Raw genomic sequence first — 27,105 nt, 5'->3', positions numbered from 1 at the left:
CACTGGGGAGCCTTTTTATATGGTCTTATTGTTCCATTAATCCCATGAGGAAATACTGTACATGAAGTACAAAGCAATCACAGGTCACATGTGGCTTAAAAAACACTGAACCATGTTTAAAGATGGACCCATCAATATAACAAAAGAACTGAGAGCAGCAGTGATTTATTGTTATGTCTCTTCTGGGAATGAAAGAAAAACACCACAAAGTTTTAATCTAGGACGATTAACACATAGTGAGCCAATACATTTTATTGCATTAAGATGCAGAGACAGTATCACAGAATTCAAGAACTGAAGGACAGTCTCTCTGTGAAATACCATTAATCTCTATCCAATATCTTTAAGTTTTGTTTTTTTTTAGTCCTAAATTAAACGTCCTTAGATCAATCTATATAGTACTGCAGCATAATATATGACACACTTTATTTATGGAATCTGGTGCAAGGAGTGAGGGTAGCCCTGGAACCCATAAAAATCAATCAGATCTTAAATTTAATTTTCCAAACTGTGAAGCTGTCATTTAATTGGTGGCTGTGGGTTACAAAACATTTTGTCTTAACACCAGTCTTCATAATATCTTACAGTGTCTCTAATGCTGCGTATCCACTTGCCGATTAAACAGAGATTGAACGACATCAATCATTCAATCGCTCATTAATCGGGCATGAAAATTTCGAAAACGATCAGCGATGTGTGCTCCCGCTGGTCGTTTTCTACATCAATCATCGCCTGAACATGCCAGTCAATCTGCCAATAACGATGTTCGGGATGAGGGAGGGTGCCTGCACTGAACGACATATCGTTCAGTGTAGGCACTGGACATTATGGGGAACGACTGTACGATTACAATGTTGTAATCGTACAGTCGTTACCCCATCGCCTAATGGATAAGCACCTTTACAATATACTTAATTACTCAGCAATTGTAGTCTATTGTGGGAGGAACATGTTAATGATACATTCTAGGGTGCCTGCACTGACAGATTAGAATGCTGCCTACCAGTATAGGATTTAAAAACAAATTGATTCAACTAGATTTTTGCTTAACATTATTACTTTAAATGGAAATGTTTATAAATTGTAGTCTGACTGTATAATTTATAACAGACAAGGGCTAGACAAAATGTGCGGTAATAATGTGAATGAATCACTATTAGCATAATAAACTCTGTACTATGGACAGTGCAATTAAATGGAATGTAACTTGTTCATAAATCTGCCTCAGCATGCTTTTTGCAAACATTGAGCTAGAATGGGGAAAACATTTCAGCACTGATTTAAATCTATAAATCTAGCATTACTGCTTTTATTAGTCTTGTCACACTCAATGCAATTAGCATTTGCTTAATTTTTAACATCACTGCCTAAATTGCTGAATACAATAATTGTAACAGAGTAAACTACTACACTTCAAATCTTTTGACAAGTTGTTACTATTGCCATGTGTTTTTATGGGTATAGCGTCAATATTATGATATTTAAAAACCAATGTACAAAGTTCTGTACATTTCATTCCAAATGACAAACTTGAGGCTGCAATAAAGTCATGTTTCCTAAACACAGATTCCAGTTCAAATCCTACTGAAGCATTTACATGTGTTTTGTATATACAGCATATCTATTTATGCAGCAATATACAACTATATTATTTTATTTATACAGTACAGTACTTTTCAAAGCACATTCCAAAAAATGAAAATTGCCATAGAGACTTAAAATTGGTGATTTTAGATGATTTGGTAGAAGAAAGATGCATCAAGGTCTTTTTCCTCTTCAGTTTCCAGTTATAATTTAAATTTTTTTTTTATTTAACTACTGTAATAAATACAATAACTTAACTACACACATAAATCGTAATTTTTACCCAAAACTAAGAATCTAGCTTTAGGTGGATTTAGAGAATTTAAACAATTATCACTTTTTGTACCTGCGCTCCCCTGATTCACAATCTGCTGGGTTTCACGCTGACTTCTAGCGGTTAGGGCAGGAAATAATCTCCTGCTCAGGCATTAGCTTCTCGCTTATCTGCAGTACCCACTATGTCAAGCAACTGGGGTAAAGAAAGTAATGATGGGTACACTTTAGACGATATGTCACCCGACCCCGTGGATTGGAGAGACATATTGTACACATTGTCTGATTTGTATGCACGACAGTGTGCTCCCGCCCACTGACATTGGGTTCTGCTGTGCGACATGGGATGACCCAGCGGCCGGCAGCATACAGCTGAATGCGGCCATGAATGATATAGCGCTCAATAGTGCACTATATCATTCAGTGCATACAACTTACCGACATCTCTTGCCATCGGCCGAGACACACATCGTTCTGATGTGTACCTGGCCTAAAGTGCAATTTCCTTATTAAACTTTATTTTATTAAAGGAGGATTCCATCTCCAGATGACTTTCATTTATTAGACTGAACATAACATTTAGTTTTCTATGCAACTTTCTGCAGTGGTTTATCATCATTTTTTTTACATCACTAGACAGAGTTTCGACTTTCCGATGCTCAGAGATACAGCTATCACACTTTCGTGCTGGCTGTACAGGAAACTGATGAAAGCAGACAATGGCATTGTGTGATATTCCAGGGCAGCACATGATAGGACACTGGTGAAATAACTATATATAGCTAAAGGGTACAGAAGCAGCCATTATGCAAAAAATAATGTATTAAATAAGAGTTGCAGGAGAGTGTGTACCAATAAAATGAATGAAGAGGTCATCTGAAGGTGTAGCCCCGCTAAGTGTGTCACTATTAAATCTGCATGGCAAAGAGCATTGTTAAAATGTCAATCCATGTGTAGCGCTTGCTTTTAATGCAGAAAACAAAGAAATGCATGCTAACCATTATCTATATATTCATACTAGTACAAGCATCGTAGGTAGTCAAGGTGTATGCGGCTGTCTCTACATTCACACTAGACTGGGGGCAGGCAAGCAATAAATGTGAGCAAGGCTGTTTTATCATGAACATATCTGTATGTGTACTCTATATAAAAGGCTTACCAATAAAATCCAACACCGCATTACATTATGTCTTCAGCAATTTTCCTTACTCAAATATGCAGCCTAGTCTTATTCTAGTAAATATCCATAACTACAGATCGCATGCAAGCATGGCAAATAAGTATTACATAGCAAATCTCAGCAGGCAAAGGATTCTGGGCAATGACTATGCAAATGAAAATGGTTATAGGCAAAAGCCAACCAATTGCTGGCTTCCAAATCTTGCCTTTTCCTACAATGATATTTATATGTGGAGTCAACTCTGTTGGTGGAGCGCAGGCAGTCTGCCCCTTTATAAGGATGCACAATATTGGATGTTCAGATGCAAACACATGCTATTATCAATACCTGCCAGAAATCCTGATGAGAGAGTTGGGTAAGGTGGGGAGGTTAAAAAGAAGATAGAAAAACCAGGTAATGTTTGGTTATACAAGCAAAGGGTAAAGACAGAAACATTTCTTAACATGATATGAAAAGGTTAACGTAATGAATTACAACAAAGTTTTGTTAAACTACTAAATACCACAGCAACACAAGGAAATGGTAAGGATAGCATAAAGAGTAACAAAGACCTGCAACAACAGAAAATAAAACATGGAAAATCAAGAATCATTAGGTTTAATAGTCCATACATTGATTTGAGCATTTTTTTTTATTTGCCCTAGACAGATACTTATCAGTTGTTATGAGAACGGATGGTGTCACATGGGCGCTGTAATTGTTATTGCACCAATCTGATAGAATACATTTACTATAGAGAGGATGTCATAAGCCGTTTTTAAAATGCTGAGAGCAGTGTTTTGGTGAGATGTCCAAAGATATCTATAAACATTATAGCAAATTGAAATCCATTGTATTTGATTGAGCCCTATCAAACTGAGAATGTATAATAGCACATTACAAGCTGTTGTAAAATCTATCACAAGACATGAGAACTACTGAGTACAGAAATGTGCCTATGTAACACCACCTAAACAGGATCCATTTAGCCACAGAGTATGACTGTACAGGGGGGTACAAGACATTACATTATACCAGTGATTCCCAACCTCGGTCCTCAAGGCACACGAACAGTCCTGGTTTTAGTGATATCCATGCTATAGCACAGATGGTTAAATCAAAATAACTAAGGTACTAATTAAGTCACCTGTGCTCAAGTATGGCTATCCTTAAAACCTGGACTGTTAGTGTGCCTTGAGGACCATGGTTGGGAACCCTTGCACTATACTATTGTGTCCTACGCTCTGTTCCATTGACTCACCTAAGCAACAGTTACTCAATGTCTTTAAAGTTGTGAGATATTATACGGAGGTAGAGTGGGGGTGATAATATAGTTTTAACACAGTTATTGGGAAAGTCAGAAAACAATATTTAATTTTAACATTATGACTTACACAGGAACATTCCACTTTAAATTATTCACCATATTTTATCTTGTAAGTCATACATCTAAATATATATTTGTGCAATTTATAATACAGGGGGAAGATAAAAATAGTTTCAGTGATTAGTCAAAAAAATAAGCATACAGTACTTATTGTCCATCACATAATTAGATACATCATGGATAAACTGCCCCAATGCTATGCTTAATACAACTTGTTTGATGTTGAAATAGAATTAAATATCTAAGCAATAAGAAACAATTACTTAGAAATTAATATGATAACAACCATGTACCTGAAAGAAGAATGTACTCACCAGACTAACACTGAACAAGGCAGTTTTAAAGCACAATAAATCTCATTAGTACCCCAACAGACAATTCTTTTTTTCATTATATTGTATTTTGATTATATTTTAGTGTCAAAACTATTGTTATATTGACACTTGATTAAACTTGCCATGCATTTTACCAGTGTAAACACTGACAGAAGGAAGCTACAATGTCACGAAAGCACCTCTTTTCCATATTGGAGTGGGGTAGATAGAATACACTAATAGGGAACGAAACAATTAATAAGCGAAGCTCTCGATGTGCAGTCAGAACGGTGTGGAAATGCAGGTAATGGTGGCACAGTAAAAGAGGCAAAGTATATGTTAAACTAGATCTCCGTTACTGGTGTGTTACTGGATAAATGATTCAGATGGACTGTTAAAGAAAACTCCAAATATAAAGAAGCTAGCCGATATGAAATATATTTTAATACACTGCCATAATCCTATTTAATTTCTGTCAAAACCCAAAACTAACAGTTTATTAAAAAATACTTGGCAAAGAGTGGCAGAAAAAAATACAGTTCTTCTGTTCCATATTGGTGCCCTTTCAGTGCGTGGGCACGCAGTGCATGCAGTACAGAATGTAGAAGCACAATGCCAAAGCAGATTAAAGATGGGTAATAGGCAACAGAGAGTCAATAATATTTCAACTTCCCTGCAGCTACAGCAAGACAGATAGCTGGCTGTTAACAGCTCAACATCACCAGCCAATCGTAGGACGTAACCGTGCTAGAGGAACAATTATTGGGAAAACAATTAGCAGTTACACAATTGATTATGCACACAGCTGGCCTTTATGTGTTTGCCAATAGAAAGAGAAAATAATAATATGTTCTGGGGACATATTCTATATCATTTGTATTCATTTGAATGGCTGAATTGAATTTAGGGGTTAACCATCTTCAAATAGTGTCATATTTATTTGTCTGCAACATGAGAGTACAATATTTAGGGGGAGGTGGGGGAATGGAGAAATGGGGTGGAGGCAGGTACTCTCCATCTAATGTAGTGCAAAAAGGTGGCATATGATCAACATTACAGTCCTTGATAAGATCTTTATCCAGAATATAGACAGATGAAGACCCCAGTAGGAATCAAATCATATCGGGCAGCCCTAACTGGCTTCTAGGGGCTGCAGCTGATGCAGTCCCTTGAAGCTGGAGTTTTAGGAATGCACAGTTCCACCACCAGCAGTGCCCTACCCCTAACCCTAAACCTAACTCTCCCTCCCCGCACCCTAAACCTAATCTGGCGCCGGGATTCTGACTGGTATCGGGATTCCAGGGCCGGCATTCTGAGCGCTGGCATCCCGACCGTCAGGATTTAAACTATATCCCCCGCCAGATCTACTGCACAGGCAATGGGGCCCGACCAGACCGAGACTGTCTCCTCCTGTCCGGTCGACACTGCAGCACAGGCAGCAGCAGCCCCTCTCATCCAAGAGGGTAGGAGCCGCTGCTGAAAATGTCAAATAAAATATAGATATTTTGGGATGTTGTATGCTTCATGCTGTGACAGCTAGACTGAGGCAATCACTTCAACCTACCTTGAAAAAAATGCATAAAGGATAAGATGCTTACAGAAGGTATAAGATGGTTCTTCAAAATGGGAAGCAAATCGGGAAGCCGACTGCCTAAATACCGGCAGCCGGCTTCCCGACTGCCATATCCCGGCAAGGGTGAAATGCCGGGCGTCTAGATGTAGACGCCCGCTTTTCCCCGACACCGGGAGACCGGCGCCCGGCATCCCGATCGTAGGGATGCCGGGCACCGCGAGCGGACAGCCGCGGGGGTGGGTTAGGTTTAGGGCTCCCGGGGGGGACTTAGGGTTAGGCACCCCCCCGGGAGGGTTAGGGTTAGGCTAGGGGGAGGGAGGGTTAGGGTTAGGCACCCCCGGGGGAGATTTAGGGTTAGGCACCTCCCCGGGGGACTTAGGTTTAGGCAGCGGGGAAGGGGGTGGTTAGGGTTAGGCACTTAGAGGGGGGATTAGGGTTAGGCACTTGGGGGGGAAGTTAGGGTTAGGCACCCCTAAGGAGGGTTAGGGTTAGGGGGGTTAGGTTAGGTTAGTAGATACTCACCTATCCACGATCGGGATTCCAGCGCTGTCGGGCTTCCGCTGCTTCTAACTCTGCTCTTGTCGGGCTGCCGCTGACGGCATACCCATTCCTTCAAAATATGTTGTATACTTGTCTATGTAATTTACTGTTTTATAGTTTTACCAATGGACTTGTTTAGCAGGTATTTACATTTTTAATTCATGTTCTTATCTACAATCCAAATACTCCAACTTTGATCTATTCCTAGCTGGTATATGCAATTAAGGAAATTATTCAAACTGAAAAGTCAGGTAAATCTAAAAGTATAGATAATAATCACATGAATAATTCCCTGCAGTGGTTGATAGATAGGAAGAATAATCAGACTTGGGACACAGGAAATTGCATATATTAATATGACAAATCAATTTGTTTCATAGAAAAAAAAAAAAAAAAAAGAATCATGCACTCAGGAAGCGTTATATAAACTATTCCAGAAATGACAAAAAATCCATATTTAGTTCCTCTTGGAAATGAATAGCGTTTATTACACAATAACTGAAAAAATACTATGGTTATAGGACACTCTGGCAACAGAGGACTAGCCGCTTGGCAGTCTAGCCTTCATTAATAATGAAGACTTTTGTTATGACTGGATACCAGCTCTGCGGGTATAAAGAGGTAGTTGTAGTGACAGTCTCTCCCTCTAGAAAAGATAAACCGTCACAAAAGCAGTACCGGAAGTACCGGAGACAATGGAGTCGGCCGCTTCCGGGGGTGCCAGTTCCGAAGGGCACCCCCCTATCTCCTTCATTGCCTGTGGTGTACTCCAATCTGTGTACCAGCCACTTAAAATGAACAGCACTGCACAGCTGCAGCGTGACTTGCCTTGCTCCTGGAGGTCTGGTACGGACTACGAAGTGCAGACCTCCAGGAGCGAGGCAGCAAGTCACGTTGCCTCTGTGCAACACTGCTCACAGATAGAAGTGGCTCTGCCTACTACCCCTCACACATGCACAAGGACCCGCTCTGGCTGTGAGAACACCATGGAGCAGCACACAGCCATGAATCTTGGCCAGCAACAGTAAGTGATGCTGATGCAGGAGTGAGGAGAAACATATGTCTATAATGTTTTTCTCAGTGCTTTTCTGAGCACCTTCAGCTTGGGGGGCAGGTGTAGATGTTGCTGGAGTGTTGGTGGTGAATGTTTGTGGGATAATTTTGAATGTTGAAGGTGAATAAGGGGAAAGTGTCAGAGTGCTGTAAAGGTGTTGGCAGTGAATGAGGAAGGTAGATCTGTGTACTGAAGCGATGTTGGCAGTGAATGAGGGCGGACGGGGGTGGGAGCTGCTGGGCTGTTGGTAATAAATAAGGGATGTGTCATAGTACTGCTAGGGTGCTAGAAGTGAATGATGGGGGATGTCTGGGTGCTGTTGGTGTGTTGGTGGTGAATGAGGGTTTGTGTCTGTGTGTAGATGGTGTGTTGATGGTGAAAGCACAGGGGATAGGAGGGTGGCACCACCCTCTATTTCGCCTTTGGGTGCCTGTCATGAACTTACACCCCTGCACAGAAGTATTATTAATCGCAAGTAAAAAATAAAAAATTAAAAGTAAACAAAAAGTACCAATAAGAATATGTGGCTGCTGAGAGATGTACAATTACACCACAGTCAAATCTGCTTTCAAAATACATATTAAGTGTTACTGAAATAAGGGACAGCAATATATGATCAATTTTTAATGTTTGGATATGTACATGTATAGGACTATTTTAAATTAGGCTCTTTAATTGGCCCTATGCCTATAGGTATCGTAAAAACAATTGAGAGACTTTTTCACCTCTATTTTAAGTCCGTTCCATGACAACTTTTACCCTTGAAATATCCCAATTTATCAATATTGACCAACTGTACAGTACCATCTAGCTTATTTGGTATAGAAGTTATCATTTACAATATTTATTTCTATTTTCTGGGTTAAACAAATAAATATTAATAAAGTGTAAACATGTAAAACAAGTATGTGAATGTCTAAACTACACACACAAACTTCACGCTATGATTTGGTGCTGTTGGGGTACCCTGATCCTTCCATTATCTAACATCACAACACTGACCTGTCGCAGTCAAAGGAAGGAATGATTCTACAGTACAAAAATATCTAAATATCTCTTCCTGAAAAAACCTACTTATTTACAATGTAGTGTAAATATTTAAAATTAAAAAGGCCTACATTCATCCAAATAGTGAACTAAAGCATGGGTATGCCTGGAACCCATCATCATGCAAATTATTGTCTAATGTTTCCAAGTGCTATTTATAATTTTTAAAAACAAATCAAAAGTATTAACAAGTATTCTGTGCAATTACAGTCTAAAATTAAAAATGTATATATATACATATATATATATATATACACACACACAGTGTGTGTGTGTGTGTGTGTGTGTGTGTGTGTGTGTGTGTGTGTGTGTGTGTGTGTGTGTGTGTGTGTGTGTGTGTGTGTGTGTGTGTGTGTGTGTGTGTGTGTGTGTGTGTGTGTGTGTGTGTAGGTGATACATTGTCTTTATTCTGCGTGCTTATCCTGACGACAGTGCGCTGTGCCCCGAAACGTTAATTTATATGAAGATATAAACGGACTATATTTCTATAAAATCCTCTGAGTGCCGTCCCTTTTCCTTGCAGTGTCAGTAGCGACACTTTGGACACTGGGGTACAATTGAGTTCGATTTCCTAGCCTTGTGCCAAAATGAAGGGGGCAGACTACATCACAAGTTCACTATATGTCCTGTCATGCACAGGAGATGAAGCTTTAATTTTTAATAAGAAACATGAGGTTCTCTTGCTAGCACAGGGAAGAAGAATGTACATATTAATTAGGACTGCAGAAGACTAAGCATCAGTTCAAGGACAATCCCTGCATGGTACTGCAGTAAGAAATGTGGGTTATGTTAAGATTTAACAGCTCAAGTTTACTTCAAAGTGTTTGAAAAAAAAAGATAGATCAATAGAATATTGCTTGTGCAACGTGATCCATTTTCACCAACAGCCTAGTAGACAACAGTGAAGCAAAATACAATGAAAGCGATAACACCTGGTAAAGCATGTTCAAATATTCTGTCAAAAGGAGCTTTGTAAATACGATTGTAGATCAGGAGATCCGAAGTATTTTAATAACCCAAATAATGTCAGTGCATGAGCTTCACAGCCTCTTGCACAGTTTCTAATCAATTAAGTACTTCCTTTTAACTACTGTAGTGGTGTCTGCATTCTCCATATTGCTCCGAACATCCATGGTTAATGTCCTTTGCATTACTGACAGGGACATTCAAATGTCCAACTGGGGTCCATCTGCTTGGGGCTGGTTTTGGGGTCCCATACATACTCCATTAAAATAGGGAGAAAAAAAAATGGAGAAAAGTGAAAACACAGAACAGTTGGGACCGTTTAGCAAACCTGAAAGAGAATACATGATAGGTATGCTGTCCTGTCAGCAACCTCCAAAAAGTGATGCATCAAGATGTGAAAAGGATAAGGCTGATAGTCTAAGCCAACAGCAAGAGGAGGGGAAAGCCATGGGATAAATCAGGGTAAATAGCAAATACAAAGAATAAGCATTATATCACAGCACAAAGCAGCCAGGAAGTAAATTAACTATATCTAGCTGGGGGTGTTCAAGAGAAAAAGAGAACAAAAATCCTTGTTTTTCAACAGATCCAGAAAGAATAAGAAGAAAAAAATAAAAATAAAACAGACGATAAAACAAGCAGATTAGCCCGAGGGTAACATTTCAGACAAATGTGCAGCGTAGAGAAATCCATTAGAGCTCAGTATTTGTAAGGAGAGAGGCACACTCACAGTGTAGCAAATGAAAATAAAACTCAATGACACCTTTCAGTCAAGCTGCATGATCAGTATTCAATCTAAAACATATCACACCACAAAACACTGTTAGTAGTAAAAAGGGAGAAATGTACTAAGCCTTGGAGAGAGATAAAGTGGAAAGTGATAAAGTACAAACCAATCAGCTCCTGTCATTTTACAGGCTGTGTTTGAAAAAATACAATTAGGAGCCGATTGGTTTGTACTCTCTCTCTCTCTCCAAACCTTTGTACTTCTACCCCTAAGAGGCTCCAGAAGTATGCATACGTCACAGAGATCACAGGGGAACAGTAAAATCAAGTTAGTCACAGTGACTATACTATGCACCAAAGAAACAAGAATAAAATGGGAAAACCTAATAAATATAGTTGTTATGCAGCATACGTATAAGGAGGAAGAAATTACATCAGTGGGTAAAGTTCTAGTAATTAATCAAATTAAACTAGACCATCAATAAAAGATCAAATGAGACACTAAGTATGCAATACAAATCAAATAGCAACAATTTGTGGAGGTTTAACCAAAACCTTAGCAAAAACTGATCAAGGCAAACCAGGGACAAACAAGTCCTAGTAGAAAGCTTTGCTGTCCAGAACCCTGTTCAGGAGTGTTGTCTTAATCTCCAGCTTTCCACTTAAATCTACATGGGAACTATTGGAAATTATGAATCAATGATCTTTTGTTGATGACTTTGGGATCCAAAGTGTCAAATCTATAGATCCATCAAGACTCCAATTACAAGTTTCTTCCCACAATTACTGCCTTGTGGAAGTGGGTTGTTGGGATCAAAATGTGAAAGTTAGATAAAGGGCGTCTCCTGAAAGTAATAGGTTTGCAGACCTGGTTGTACACTTTGTTGTCTAATGGTCAATGGTTTTTGCCAAGTGATCCTGAAAACTGCCCATGGTTTATTCTTCCTTAAATAATACGGACACAAAGTTGAATACTTTTTGTATAAGGGGCAAGTGCGATGGGCATGACTATATAATTTGCATAATCACGGCCCTGCTATGTAAAGACGTGATTTTGTAATCAGGACCCCACTCACTTTAAAAGAAAATGACGCGGTATCACTTAGGGTGGCGCAGTCTGCCAGGGCTTGGGAGTCTCTACAGGCATATATTTATAATGGACAAAAGACAACATAAGTAAAGGTCTCTAGTACAAGGCAATTTGTTGAATCTTGATCTTCTGATGAGTGGCACAGTTAAATTTGCGCCCTTTGCTACCTTGCTAAAAGCAATTCCCCCAAGGAATTTATAACGGCACGTTTTTTAGTAACAATAGCCAATAATATGGAGTAAATTCTGAAATCTTTATCAGTTGATCATATAAATTTCACGGAGTACAACATTAGAGTGTGTAAGTATTCAATGATGTACTGTAGACAAGTAAGCCAAAGCCCAATGTAGACATGTACATTTTTTTTTACTAATCATAATGTCTTGGTTTAGGATTTCTGTCTCTCTAAGAGCAAGCTCTCCAATGGCTTCAAGTTCAAGTGGAACCTTCAAGTCAAAATGACCCTCAGAATGGTGATCTATGAATATTCGGACAGTAGACTTCGGTGGACAACTGGTTACATATAAAATACTCTTTGTGAAACAAGTTAATTTTTACCAAGTCCTCAATTCTAAAAAAAAAAAAAAAAATGGAGAAAAATGGTCACAAAAAGTCTACAGCTTGTAGACATACTATAATTTTGGATTGGATGGGGTAGTTCATAATGTTAGACCGTCAAGCTGCACAAAAAGAAGCATTCTACGGAAGGAACTCACCATGTTTGTAAAATGTTACAAACAAACAAATTCCTGTTTGATCAGTATGTGCTTTCTATTATAGGCATAAACATAAAAGATGGCATAAGAACCCACTTTTGGGCCTGCCATCTCTAAAACCAAAAGTAATAGAGCCATACAAAAAAAAGGAGGTAAGATCTGATGCCCTCCATACTTTGCTGGTGAAGAATCAAAATAAAATGACTGTTCACAGCCATCAGTCAGCAAGCTTCAGTAAGAGGTGGAACAATTCTCAAGAGTAGGATAAAAGCTCCTGTATCCTTGTGACACATGGTCATTTCATGCACAAGTGGTTGGAAGTGTCCAGAGCAGCTTGTACCTAATAGCTTTACCAAACCTAGGATGAATATAAAGGATCAGACAGACTTAGAAATTTGTTTAGAAAATGACTTGCATTTGTCGGAAAACGTAAGGACTCAATTCAGTGGAAGCATCAAGTTTGCTTCTTGAAGCATAAAATAGAGTCACACATTAAAAAGGCATGTTGCTGTTTAACCAGTCTTCTATAACATGTCTAGTCCAGTGTTTCTCCCCAGAAAATGCTGCCAGCCGGGTAGCATTAAATAGTAGCCGGGAGGGGGGCGGCGTAATCTGGCAGGACAGTTTACAGTAAAAGTTTGAGACAGTGCTGCACGGTGATACACAGTGCATGTCTGCTCTCTTTATCCATTCTCTGCAATGTTCTGGCCATCCAAACTGCACCCTACTTCTTAAAGATGGGAAAGGGATCTCTGTTGCTGTGCCTGTCACTCAAAGTAAGCTCAGTGCCAAGCTGATTTCGGCCTTCAGACCCCTGGAGCAGATTAGTGCTGGGTGGCTTGTAAAAAATAGCCAGGTCGAGCGCCCATGAAATTGATACTGGGGAGAACACTACAGTCCATGACACTATTAAAAAAATTGTTCTGAAACACTGGGTTGCAGCTATTTACAGCGTATCTGTGGGTGACTAGACGGACAGTTATAAACTCTACAAAGATCATTTTGATTAGTATAAAAGTTACAGATGACAGAAGAACAGTGACATAAGAACATTTATGTGTTAGATAGTGGGGAGCAATTGTTTTGTCTGTTATTAAACTTTAATAAATTCTCGTATATTAAATATTGATGTAAAAAATCATCAGTAAGAAAGGATAGGGTGAGGGTGGGGTGACAGAGGTGCTCTTAAAACGTATTGCTTTTCCACTTGCTCGTGCTTAATTTTTAAAGCTCTTACACCCAAAAGTACATTATATAATGGGTACAAAAGGCACTACACAATAGGGACTGCCCAAATATAATGAATTACAATTGGCAAAACATTATTATGGAGTGATTTAAACACTTGTCCAAAATACACGGATGACATTTTCTCCGTTTTACCCATGAATATGAAAGATACCAATTAGAGCACCAACACCTTAAAATGTGAAGGCAGGTGGAGCAGTGATAAGCCATCCAAACTGCTACAAATGTAATATCAATTGTATACAATGATAATGTGAGAGGAGTTAAAAAAAATTAAGACGACACAGATGCACAACACCACCAAAAATGTTTCTAATCTCATTAAATGTGCACAAAGTCACCAAAGACAACTGACTGATGAAGCAGAGAAAGCAATCAAAATGATATTTATCTAGTTAGCAAACCTTCTCTTTTAATGCAAAACCTAGATTATCATTGCTTCATAGAGATCTATCTTTCTTACCAAATTAATTAAAGAGCTTTCAACAGTATGTCATCAGCTTTTATCTACACTGTATCTATGTTAGTAGATTAATTTAACTCCAAGTAACACACCATAGGGACAAATATTTTGCATGATGTGATGAGCTTAATCATTTACTGACTATAGCATTTATACAGATGACTGTTAATAGAGTGGCAGTGCAATTCTACTTTATTAAAAAAAACCTACAATAAAAAATAAAAATGAATACACTAAAACTGAAAATACAGACACTAAAAGGGGTATTCTAAAAATGCGACGGTTACGATCATTCTTAAAATAATAAACTAAAGAATAATCCTTTATACTGCTTACTGGGAAGCTATATCTGATAAAGCTGATAACCGTAATGGTCCGGCGACACTCTCCTCACTTCTTCTGTAGATTTCTTGTGGTCAAAACAGACAGAGGTGTTGTCAATGTAAAACACTCCATGAATATTCCACTCATTAAATTCATATCAAGTTCATGGAGATGGGACATTTACCATTACCCCGTTTCTATGAAGAAAGAGCTATCTTTGCTGGGTAGAAGGAAAGTATTGGTGGTCTCATTTAGATATCACAGAACCAGCCAGATCATACCAACGCCATTACCCATATAATGGATATTCGATGATATTGTTACTAAAATCCTCAAAAAAATGAGTGCTTTAATTAGTTGAGGGCCACACTGTTAGCTTGCTGGTAGGTAAAGGGAAGGTAACAGAGGTCAGCTGGACCATATTCGACATGAGAAGGTGAGTGGGTTCCAGAGAGGTTAGTTCTCCATGCTTTTGTTTCTACCTCTACTTACATGTAGAAGATCATTAGCAACTAAACTGGAAAGGGTCCCCATACATCTATAATGTATACTTGTATAACATTGCAACTTTTTCTATTACTATGAACACATGTAAACGGATGCAGTGATGGTCAGCCCTGCATGACCTCCCTGGAAAATCCTAAACCAAGCTATCCCTCTCTGATGATAGATGGATAGAATTGTGGGAAACAGAAAATAGGATATATTTGAGGGGAAAAGAAAAGGTAGTGTTCAAATAACAGGACCATTTTCTGCTCAGAGCTTTATCAACTGGTCAAGGACATGTAAAAGCAAACAGACAGTCATGGCAATCTATAGCTGCATATGCAAAGCTTAGTTTTCACAAAATGTTAAAATGAGTGTTGAATAGTTACATTTTGCTCATGTTATATATATTTACATGGTACCAAATACTAAATGGTTTAATAAAGTATATAGGTTTAACATATAGAAAATTCTTCACAGATATACATTCCTTTTCGGCATCACAACCTGTAAGGCACTAACCTAAGTATTCATTTTCATACAGTAAACGGAACATGTACTCACCTTTCCATCATATCGTTTTACTATAAACTGATCCAGGCCCAAATCTGTAAAAAAGCAAAAAAAAATTTAAAATGTGTCTATTTTCCAACTACAATAGTAAACTATACAAAAAGTGCCATGGGTGCAGTATACTTTGTCAACAGCATAATGTTAATATGTTCTGAATACAGACATACAGGATATATGCATGTACAGAATGTCGACATTCACAATATCAACACTGACAATGTCGACAGTCAGCATGTCAGCAGTGGGATTTTACATTTACTTTTAGTGTAAGCCTAACTCTAATCTTATCCTAACCCAAAAATTGTGTTCGACATTCACACTGTAAAAAATTTACAATATTGACAGTGTAAATGTCGACAAAGTGACTGTATGAAAGTCATGGCTAAAAATGTCACAGTAATAAAAATGATAAGTTCTTCAAAAATACTCATTGCTTTTTAGCAATTTGTGATCAATGATCTACTTATGGTCATTTACCTGCAGCTTTAGTACGTGCAAAAAGTATTAATGTTTAATTAAACTGCACCCATGCTGTGTTGCTGTGCAGAACATACTGCAAAGCAGAAACAAGGTTGTTTCTAAAGCATGGTACACACTGTGCCGGCGGATCTTCTGACACAGCAGCCGATCAGGTAAGCTATACACACTTACCGATCGGCCACTCCATGTGTGTTCCCTGACATCACAACTAATCCAAATGACCACCCAGTTGAGCCATCAGTCACCGGCGGTCCCTGCAGCAAGTGTTACAGGCGGTTGGCTAACTGACTCAACACACAGCCTGATACGCCGATATACCTGCAGATATATTGCCCATCTGCTGTTCTGCAGAGCAGATGCGATATTTCTGTGAACAACATCGTTCACAGACATATCGGGGGTACACACCCGCTGACGCACTTCTAATATAATCGGCTGTTCGATTGAACGGCTGATATATCGCTTAGTGTTTACCCACCTTAAGGGCATATATTGAAACAAGAAAAACACTTATTCCCCAAGTTTTAACGCATTTCAAAAAGATCCATCTTCAAGTGGAAAATGACCCCAAAGCATATTATTTTGATATGCACTAGTTATGTAAAGTTTTCAGGTACTGTAGTAATATAGCACAAATGAAAAACAAACCATAAAATAGTAGAAGCCAAGAAATAAAGAGTTTGTAACAGTTTTAATACACATTTTGTATAGCTACTGTATTACCATAGATTAAAGGGAGAATAAGAAAAGCTGACAGATTTGAGTAAATCCTAGGTATGTAGAAGTCTTGCCTTGTGCACTGCTGCATGTAAGTAGAAAAAAATAATACGTTTTTCTCCTTTGCTCAGGGATCACGTAGCAAAAAAATACTGTATACTGGGGCTGATTCACAGATGGACGCTATTACCACAACAGCTGTGCTAAAATATGCAATTGCCGCAGGAGGATTCTTGTGTAAAAAGACGCCTCTTGCTGGCTTCTCTGATCGACTGCTGGGCCTGAAAACGCAGTATTGAATCAAATTGTGTGAACATCGGCCATCGAAGTAACCCTCAGTAACCCTACGTCCAGAAAATGGGATCAACACTCCCCCGTTAACTGTAACAATTCCTGTTGCCGTCCCCAAATGTCAGCAGCATGTCAATCATGCTACGGCATTTGGAGCACTGTAAGCGATATTACACACCCAGAGCTGTACAACGGCAGTGCGGCTTCTGCACATATCTCAAAACATTGAATATTTACGTAAACATCGCATTTACACAAAACTGCCTTTCACTCACGAAGTACAGGGACTCAATGTAAGGTAACTGCCCTGGAAGAGATACAGAGCAGCATGTGGCATGGCCCTTAATACGGGATGTAGTTAATAGACCGGCAGACCCAATGACGCCGGTCTAAATCCTGACACTACCTGCCCGACATGGGACTTAAGATAGGTGTTGAAATACCAACGCCTATCTTAATCCCGACGCCGGAAGATCGACCCCTGCCATCCCGATCGTCTTGTGCCAGGTAAGTATAACATTTAGCCTCGAGGATGGGGGGGGTTAGGTTTAGGGACCCCCCGGGGGGAGGTTAGGGTTGCCCCCCCCCCCCCCCGGAAGGGTTCAGTTTAGGCAGCCCTGGGGGGAAGTTAGGGTTAAGCACATGGAGGGGTTGGGGTTAGGCACCCCTAAGGGAGGGTTATGGTTGTGTGGGGGAGAGGGGAGGGTTAGGATACTTACCACCGGGCGTCCGGCTCTCCTACTGTCGGCCTTCCACTGTTGGGATTTGAACAGTCGGCATTTCAATCCCATTCCCTTGATACAAGCTACTCCATACACAGGCAAAACAAGGTTCTCTGTGCTGAGTGCAGGATGTATAGGGAAAAAGATGTATTTTGTTTGTTCGTGTTCTTTGCTTAACAGCAGGGCCACTGAAGAAATTACTGGGCCACAATGCCCTTTGCAGAACCTTGTGTGTTAAAAGTTTTCCAGAGAGCAAAAACTTCCACTGACACAACTTCATCTGCGGGAGATGTTATTAAATTTAAGGAATATGATGAGAGCAGGGCTTTTGGTTAGATATAGATAAGAGCATGGGATAGGGTTAATATTGGGGGACATTGAGATTTAGGACATGAGAGATATACATGATAATGCTGGTTTTTGTAATTACCAATTTCTAATGCTGGGCCCCTATAGCAATGTTCCTTTTATATTTATTTGTATACAATACTTCAAAGAATGTTGAGGATGGTATACGGATAGAAGATAGACAGTAAAAAGGTCAATAGTCAGGTTGAAACCAAATGGTTGACATGTAACATGTTGACGGTTAAAAAGTAGACATGTTTAAATGGTCTATACAGTTTGTTTTTTTCCCAATATTTTTAAGGTAAGGGTTAGCGTGGGGGTTAGGGTTAAATTACAGAAAGAAAAAAATGTGTCGACCTATTGACTGTCTATCTTTTATACCACACCCGTTGAAGAATAACTTTTCAATATGGAAGGGGGATAATGCAATTCACCAAACAGACAAGACAAAGACAAATAACTGGCTTGGGATCACTGAAGCTCCTATTTAATCAACAGCAATAAAATTCACATATGTTTGTAACACAAATAATGAGTCTACATAAATAACAGTTGGGAATCAGGTGTGCAATTTCAAACAACATCTGGTGAATTATCCTTACACAAAAGGAGCAGAGTTATGAAGTTTTGCTCATTACTAAAACACACGTGTTAAGTACATCTGCCACAAATACATAAATCTTCAGATGACTGAGGTTTTATATTTCAGAGATATATACACACATACACATTTACATATACAGCTGTGTCCTCATACATTATTGCTGCAGTCGTGACAAACAGTCCTGTGTGACTCGGCTGGCGCTGAGCATCTTTTTTGCTTGAATGTGCATCTTAAGTCACAACGCAATGCGAAAACAACGCCTCACAAGACGGCACAGATTAATGCGATGTGTGACACTTGTATATCTGTTGGCAACGGAGGCTGAATCTGTATATGAAGTGCAGCCGCTGCTTTCTTTCACAAGTTCCACTGTACAGATTTAGACGCAATAGCACACAGATAAAGGTATTGAATATTAATCAGTGCAGTCTCATGACGCGGTGTTGTCGGATCGCGTAGTGACTAAGATGTACATTCCTGCGAAAAAGACGCTACAAGGCTCGGTATAGCTCACTCACGCCAGACCTCTCGTTCCACATGGCGTATTGAGACTAGGTGTATAAGGACACATCTGCACACACACACACACACACACACACACACACACACAAGACTCCATGAGCGAATCCTGCCAATGGATGAACTAAACAGTAGGCCTAGTAACACATGATTGACTGTATTTAGCAGATTTTTTTAGAATTTTAATCAAACATGTACATTATTATTTCTGCAGTATGTTACTGTATTAAAAATCTACATATCCCCTTGAACCTATACACTTAATTGCGATGGCTCCCCAATCCCTCCCTTTTTCTTTTCTGGAACCTGAATACCATTCATTACTCCTAAAAATGAAAGAAAAAAAAAAAGCTACATAAAAGCATGGAATGGTAAACCAGAAGAACAGATAACCACCACTGACAGCAGTAATTTGACAATCAAGGTATGCACCAAAAATGCTCATTGACTGAACTTTGACAATACCGATGATCAGGATGCACAATGTGATACTAGAAGTTAAACTATTACTGGAATGCCTTTCTGTAGTTGAGACTGTTCTCTACTACCAGAGGCAGGCACAGAAGGCATGCTTCTCATCCTTTTAAAAAGCCAGTGCTATGATGCAGCGCAGAGCATGATCCGTTCAGTTGACACTATAAAGGACAAGTCAGCTCTCAAGAAGGAGCAGCTGTAAACATTTTAGGCCTGCTGCACTGCTGAGTACTGCTAAAGCCAGTAGTATGGAGCTGGAGCCTGCCCCCAAGCAGCCTAAAGCTGGGTACACACCTGTTCAAACAGCGACTGATCGGGTAAAACTCTCCCGGTCAGTACTGCAGTGTGTCCCCAGTGTGACCCCATGTCAGCTGCCTGTGAGCAGAGTACACACTGTGCAAATATAGCAGAGTGTGTACGGGCCTCTATGGGATCAGGTGGTCAGCCCAATAAATATTAAACAGTACACTCAATCCCGGCTGTTGCAGGAGCGTTATAAGCCACTTATCGGCTACGCTCCTGTATCGGGACAGCGTACACACCTATACAACCCAACGGCCATTCTCTCGATATCAAAAGAACGGGCCCACGATGTATAGGTGTGTACCCAGCTTAAGACTATGTTAGTTAGATGGCTAGGAATTTGTTTTATTTTGATTAGTTACATGGGTACAACTACATGCCCCCCAACTGTCCCGCTTTCAGCCTCAGCACTGGGTGAATAGATGCCATGCACATGTGCACGTCATCTGTTCATTGTCTGTGGAGAGCCTGAAGGCAGTCCAGCATCTCAGGAAGTGCTGGTCACGCTCGTGGAGTGCTGTATATGGGGGTCATACCGCAAGACCACAGACCAACTGCACGGGTTTCATGATAATACAATCAAGAATTTTGGAAGATATGTAATTATGTTTTCAGCTAAAGGCATAGCATCTACACTGCTCCACGGGAGGTTTTGTCCTCCCTGAGCTCGCCTTAGGACACCTGCGTTACGGTTTTACAGGTGGCTAGGAGAGCCCAATGGCTACAATCACGGACAGATCAACAATCTAAAAACATCCTAACTATACTCCCCTTTGAAGATGGTTTTCTTTTTGATAAAAAACTAGACATAATATTTCAAAAAGGTACTGAAAATATACCAGTCTACTTAAGTTACCTATGGTGAGAATAAAAATCATGTTCTGCTACTTCAATGCAACAGGAATTCACACAGGCATCTTTTTAGTCCCTTTCATGGAAAACAGGGAAGACATCCAATAAGTCTACAATGATTATGGACCAAGGTTGCCTCCTAGTGTGTGGCAGAAGTTTGAGTTATGTGTAGGCTTGGATGCTTCCTACAAAAGACATTACGTTCCAGGATAATATAAGAAATAAATACAAAACACAATTCTAGGAAAAACATAAATGTTTTTGTGAAGTCGCGAGCTCTACAATGGACAAAAAAAAATAACAAATATGAACAAAATACAAATGCTTTTGAAGAAACAAGTGATTTCCATATTGTGGCTTGCCAGAAGAAAACAGGTTTTTATTCCCAACTCCATCCTCAGGTCTATAGAAGGAGATTTCCTGACGTCAACAATTACTTCAAAATTCGACTTCTTCAGCTGCAGCTTCTGGGATTCCAGACAGACACAGCATCAACATCACAAGAGATTTAAAAAGATTCAACAGCTGGTTTATCAGATCCTATAGGCAAACTGGCATACGGAAGATCTGCAACAATAAGCACTCAGACAAAGATATCGCAATCCAGAAATCTGGATTATTTTCCAACACAGAACTCCAGAAAGCCTTTGGACTAGTAGCAAGATCAGACATTAGGAGCCAAGTGGAAAATGCTTATCAGAACCGTAGCAGACTTCAAGCAGCAAGGGTTGAGGTGCTCATCTGCACAAAGTAATAAAAGGCTTATAGAGTCGAAAGGAAAACAGATGGTATGCATACATTTTTAAGGCAAGAGTAATGAGGTGTTAAATTTCAACTAGAGTAAAAACAACTAAAGAGCTTATCAGATGTTGGTAGCTTCTATAAATGGATACAAAGGTACCAAAAGAAGGTGCATGATTATATAAATATCAACCTTTACATCATGGGCAGAGAACAATCTAAAGCCCGGTACACACACACACACTATACGATTTCTTGGACGATATGTCCGATTCTGACAGATAGGAACAACATATCGTCAAAATCGTCTAGTGTGTACCCACAATGTCGGCTGTTGTGCGCTCCCGTTTACCGTCAGCTGCATCACCAAATCGTCCCTACATTCCTCACAACACTATGTAACAGGAAAGGACAACAAGGTGGCAGATTACATCAGTCAATGTCAGATCTAAGCAGGGAAATGGAAGTTGTACATGAAAGTGGTTCAATAAATAATTTTGAAATTTGGCATTCACTAGATAGACCTGATGGCAAAAAGTCAAAATACTACACCAAAATAGTACTACTCCTGTCACAGACTCAAAAGCATAAAGGCACAGATACCTTAAAAAGAACTTGGAGATTTAAAGTATGATGTGTGTTCCGTACTGTTCCTCTAATTGCAAGAACCTTAAAGAAGATAAAAAAGGAAAGCAGCAGAAGAGATAGAACTTTGGCCTTGCAGACCATGACCTTGCAGTACAAAAAGGGATACTCCATGGACAACAGTGGCCTCTAACTCTTCTGTCGGTGTACCCGAAACCAGAACAGCTATCTCTGATGGTAGGAAGATGGAGGGATCAATATTGAAACATAAGAGTGTCTGGAAAAAAAAAGTCACTGTACTATTACTACAAGCAAGAAACAAATTTGTGAAAAGAATACTGCACAATCTGGAAAAAAATATATATATTGGTGCAAATACAACCTATAATAGCACCGAATGCTAGCATTCCTTAAATACTGGACTTTCTTCAGGAAATATTACAGAATGGTCTGGCCTTAATACATTAAAAGGTACAGGTATCTGCAAAGATGAATTTGCCATGGCATAAATCTTTAATGGCCCCATGGGAACTCATGCTAACACTAGAATCTTTTTTTAACAGCTACATAAAGTATCTGTCGAGCAGCTCACACTCAGTTACATTCTTGGTTGCAATCACATCTGCCATTAGAGAACTTCAGGTTTTATGGTACAAGGAATCATTTAATGAATCTACATTGAGATAAAATGGTGCTGCGAACAAACCCTGCTTTCTCCTAGTCTCACATCAACCTGGCTTAGTGTCCAGAACAAGTAAATAACAGAAATGGCATAAATCGGCTCTGGCTAAAGCAATTTCAATTTTTCAAGAACAAAGTTGGTCAGAAAAAACGATTTTATACTTCCTGAAGCTCCACATTAGAGTCCAGCTCATTCTAAAAACTTGTTTGCAAGATAGGGATTTCATCTCACAGGCTTAATAAAGGAAAGGAGATTAGGTGGCAAAAATAATCTGTGTTTAAATGTTTTTTTCTTGACACCCCACTCCCGCACCATATTTGATTGCTTGGTTGCATCCCTCAAGCAGGGCCGGATTAAGCCTTCAGGGGGCCCAGAGCACTTAAAACAGGGAGGCCCATCCCCACTTCTCCAGCCCTCCTCCTCTTGTCAGGACAGAGGGGGCCCTAGGCACCGTGCCCCTTCCCCCTTAAACCTGCTCTGCTCAATGCCCCAGATCATATAAGGGGAATTTCAGAACTATTGCAAAACTGTTCAATAAGGTTTGTCTTAATTTTTAATCTTATGATGCTGACACTCAGACAGACTGGTCTGCGGCAGATGGTGGGGGGCCCTCTCAGAGAGGGGGGCTGGGGGTACTTGCCCTCCCCCCTTGATCCGGCCCTGCCCACAAGCTGGTTTGCCATGGAGTCGAGTTTCTTGTTTTCTGACATTTTATTTTACTGCACAGCTCTTTTGTTTGTTTTTGTCATGAAACCACAGCCATGTGTAGACATTTTACATGCTGGTACAAACAAAATAATACAATGTGGTCAATTGCAAATTGTTTGGGGGATACAATTTGTTTGTTTTCTTTCTTGATCCCATGTAAAATATAAATTGGTTGTGACACCATTTCCTTTTTAGAAGTTATTAAAATGTCATGACTATTAGTGGATTGTAGATAATGGTTTATTTGAAAAAGGATCAAGATGAGAACGTCAATTTCAGAACTGTTTACTTGAAAATGTAATTAATTTTTCATGTAAGCTCAGAAAGTTCTGCCAATAATTCTTGAAAATAAGGTCTACTCTGTTGTACTACCAAGTTCCTTGTACTGTATTGCTCTGACCAGTTAAAATAAGCATGTATGTATAAAAAAGCATATATGACACGAAAATTGTTCCTGTGGGTTCAAATCACATAACTCTATTTTAGACTCTTGGCTGTTTTTAGTTTTGTGTTTTTCTATGGTAAAGCAAAGTCTTTTGCTTTTTGTGTTTTGATTTCTGTACAGTACATGTCTATGTTTCATTTTAGGACTGAAGCAAAAAAAAAAGAGATGTGTCCTCATACACCTAGCCTCAATACGCCATGCGGCGCGAGATGCCTGGTGCAAATGAGCCACTAGGTTTTGTGAGAGTCTATCGCCAAGTATATTTATGGCGTCTTTTTAAACAAAAAAAAAAGTAGTCTAAGTCGCAATGTCATAACACCAAGAAGCACTGCGAGACAGCACTGATTAATTTGATATGTGACCCTAGCACAGATGTGTTATCCTTGTTGCAGTCACACCAAACAGTCCTTCTCGTCGCGGCTGGTCCCATGCTACTCTGCTAGCGCCAGATGCAATATACTGCGCTACGAGGCAGCGGCCACGGCTTTTTTCCGCGCCAAGCTTCGTTGTGCTTTGCATACAGACTTAGTTTGCAAAAGTACGCTCGGCAATAGCAGAGTCATACAGGACCGAGCGCACCGAGAGGGGCTGTTTGGCTACACTGCAGCAATAGTGTATGTGGATACATCTGTAATATGCATAAGGCTACTAGCAAAGAAGTTTATTGTTTATTGGTATTTTGTAAATGGAAGAATGTTTGATATGATATTACTTTAGCATTTAGACATCCTGTAATAAACACAGCTGTGTTTTATCATACAGAAAACAAAACAAACAAAAACCCGGAAAAAAACACATTTGCTATGGAAACCATATAAATTCTGTGACACTTAGCCAGACCTCAGACTTTTGTAAGACTAGAGTGCGGGATAAGACCATTATCCAACCACACTGAAAATTGGGATGACTCTGCTAATACACAATCTACTAAATTGTGTATGTGACCATAACACCAATACTGCGCTTGCACGGTACATTAGCCAGGCAGGTGGTCCTCGCTTTTCTGACAGACAGAATACTACAGATTGTATTGTAGCCATTACATGTTACTTGTGTAACATGTCTCCTGTCGCCAATAGCAGAACATCAGCATTCAGCTTCGAACAACAAGAAACGACCTTGTCATTTTATAAAGGGTAACATGTCTGACCTTTTGTAAACACTGTATCCGGCAGCTGGAAGTCGGTAAGGGAGCTATCTTCTATGGATAGCAGTTTAACCAGTTAGCCGAAGGTTTGATATTTTATAAATCTTTTCTTAATGATATGTGTACAGAGAAAACAAGTCTATATAATCTACTGACAACAACAAGGAAAATAATGTATTCATTTGTATTGTTTTAGATATATGTAATAAGCTCAAATGTACGCAACATCTTGGATAGGACCTGCTACTGACAGCTGCATGTGCCATTAACAAAAATTTATACTGAGAATCGACTCCATACACTGTATTATAAACATGGACATGGGTCAAAGCAAACATTTTGTGGCAAATCTTTGAAACCTGGGACTACAGCTGCATATCAGAGACATTTGTATAGACTCTATTCATAGTGCTTCTTTACTGCAAGCCAGAAGTTGACCAATGTAGGCTATAGGGTAGGGTTGACCAAACTTTTTTTCTTGGAGTACCATATTAAGAACATTATTTTGGACAGAGGGTTCAAAATTTCTCCTCACAGTTAGCCTCCCTGAAATTAGGTATGGGTTTTTATTAGGGGTCCCAACAAACTAACACTTGCCCTGCTTGCTAGACGCTTTGTGCCTTGCTACTATTGTCCTCCTTGCCACAGAAGGGCATGGGTAAAAATCACGCTGAAGCCAGAGGAGCAGGAGGGAGAAGAGCATGCGGGGGCAGGTACTTTCTCAGCCTGCAGGTCTGTCCCGGAGTAGAGCTCTGCATTGAACTATGAGAAGCGCTGCTGCCACTTGATATGCGCAGGAGCTTCAAATTGAATATCTTGGCAAGCAATGCAGAGAGAAGCATCTACGGTGCTTCTCTTTGCAGTAGAGACAGAGACGTTTTGAGCAGTTTGGCGAGTGAATTGATTTCAGGCCACCAAGGTGGTTTCCAGGCCATTAGACTGCCATAGTTGGCGGCCCACGAGTCGTGGTTTGAAAGCCCCTGCTATAGAGGTACAATCTATTTTGGAAAACAAACTTGAAAAGTTCCACAGAATCAATTATCTGTTTTCTCATCCAAAAATGTAATTTTACAAAACATAGGACCTGATTCAGAGATTTACATTCAGCCGATGATCAACGTACATCTCCAATAGTTAGGGACCTGCACCTGTGCAGGACACATTCTGTGCATGTGCAGAATCGGTCCCAAAATCACGCTTGCAGACCTCCCAAAGCAGTAGCATGATTGATATGCTGCAGCGTTTAGGGGGAGGAGCAGGGCTGTGGATGGTCACCGTTCCCGAAAACTCTCCTTCCTCTTACAGTTTCAGATAAGCCCTGAGACTAACATCCCATGGGTTTGTTACAAATCCAATAGCTTCTAATGACGTTGTAGTCATTTCAGTAGTAGTTGACAGCTTCTCTAAAAAATGATGTTGCATTGCTATGAAGATTGTCATCTGCTAGAACGTTTGCAAAACAGAACTTTTGATTTTACAATCTGCTCTCAGATCAAATGGGTATACTGTACATGGTTTCTAGTTTTGAGAGAGCCTTCTACATGAAAATGGAATTCAGTTCCGCTTACCATCATCTATCTAATAAACAATAAGATTAATAAGACTCTAGAACATTTTCTCTATACTTCTGTTGAGAGATAACTGGGCAGATTGGCTCCCCTGGACGGGGAAATCGCACTTAATCATCTTCACAAACCCACTAATAAACCTTTTTTATTTTAATTATTTTAACCTACTATTTACAGCAATAACCACTATAATCATTCACCTCCCTATTAATTCTGATTTCTCAGATTGTGGATTGAAGAGTGCACATTAAAGTATCTTCTTCAAAGTGCTTGTTACAGAAGACAAAATATCAGATTCAATACCCACAGTTAAAATAATTTTACATTGCATTGGGCACGACAAGATTTTTGAAGACATTAATTCTGCCTCGTTTGGACTTGAGCTACTTCCACTAT

General features: G+C 39.6%; 1 protein-coding gene across 1 annotated transcript in view; it reads right to left on the bottom strand.

Moving 5' to 3' along the window:
* MICU1 (mitochondrial calcium uptake 1) overlaps nucleotides 1–27,105 on the bottom strand; it is a 245,732-nt gene that overhangs the window by 130,826 nt on the left and 87,801 nt on the right. Inside the window, exon 5 of the mRNA XM_088475745.1 lies at nucleotides 15,515–15,558. Within this exon, the coding sequence (XP_088331871.1) occupies nucleotides 15,515–15,558 (44 nt within the window). The remainder of the gene's footprint in view (nucleotides 1–15,514; nucleotides 15,559–27,105) is intronic.

Source organism: Taudactylus pleione, unplaced genomic scaffold (assembly GCF_031769625.1).
Source record: "Taudactylus pleione unplaced genomic scaffold, aTauple2 ptg000016l, whole genome shotgun sequence".
NCBI lineage: Eukaryota > Metazoa > Chordata > Amphibia > Anura > Myobatrachidae > Taudactylus > Taudactylus pleione.
The sequence above is the reverse complement of the archived record's forward strand: the minus strand, read 5'-3'. Positions and strand labels throughout refer to the sequence as shown.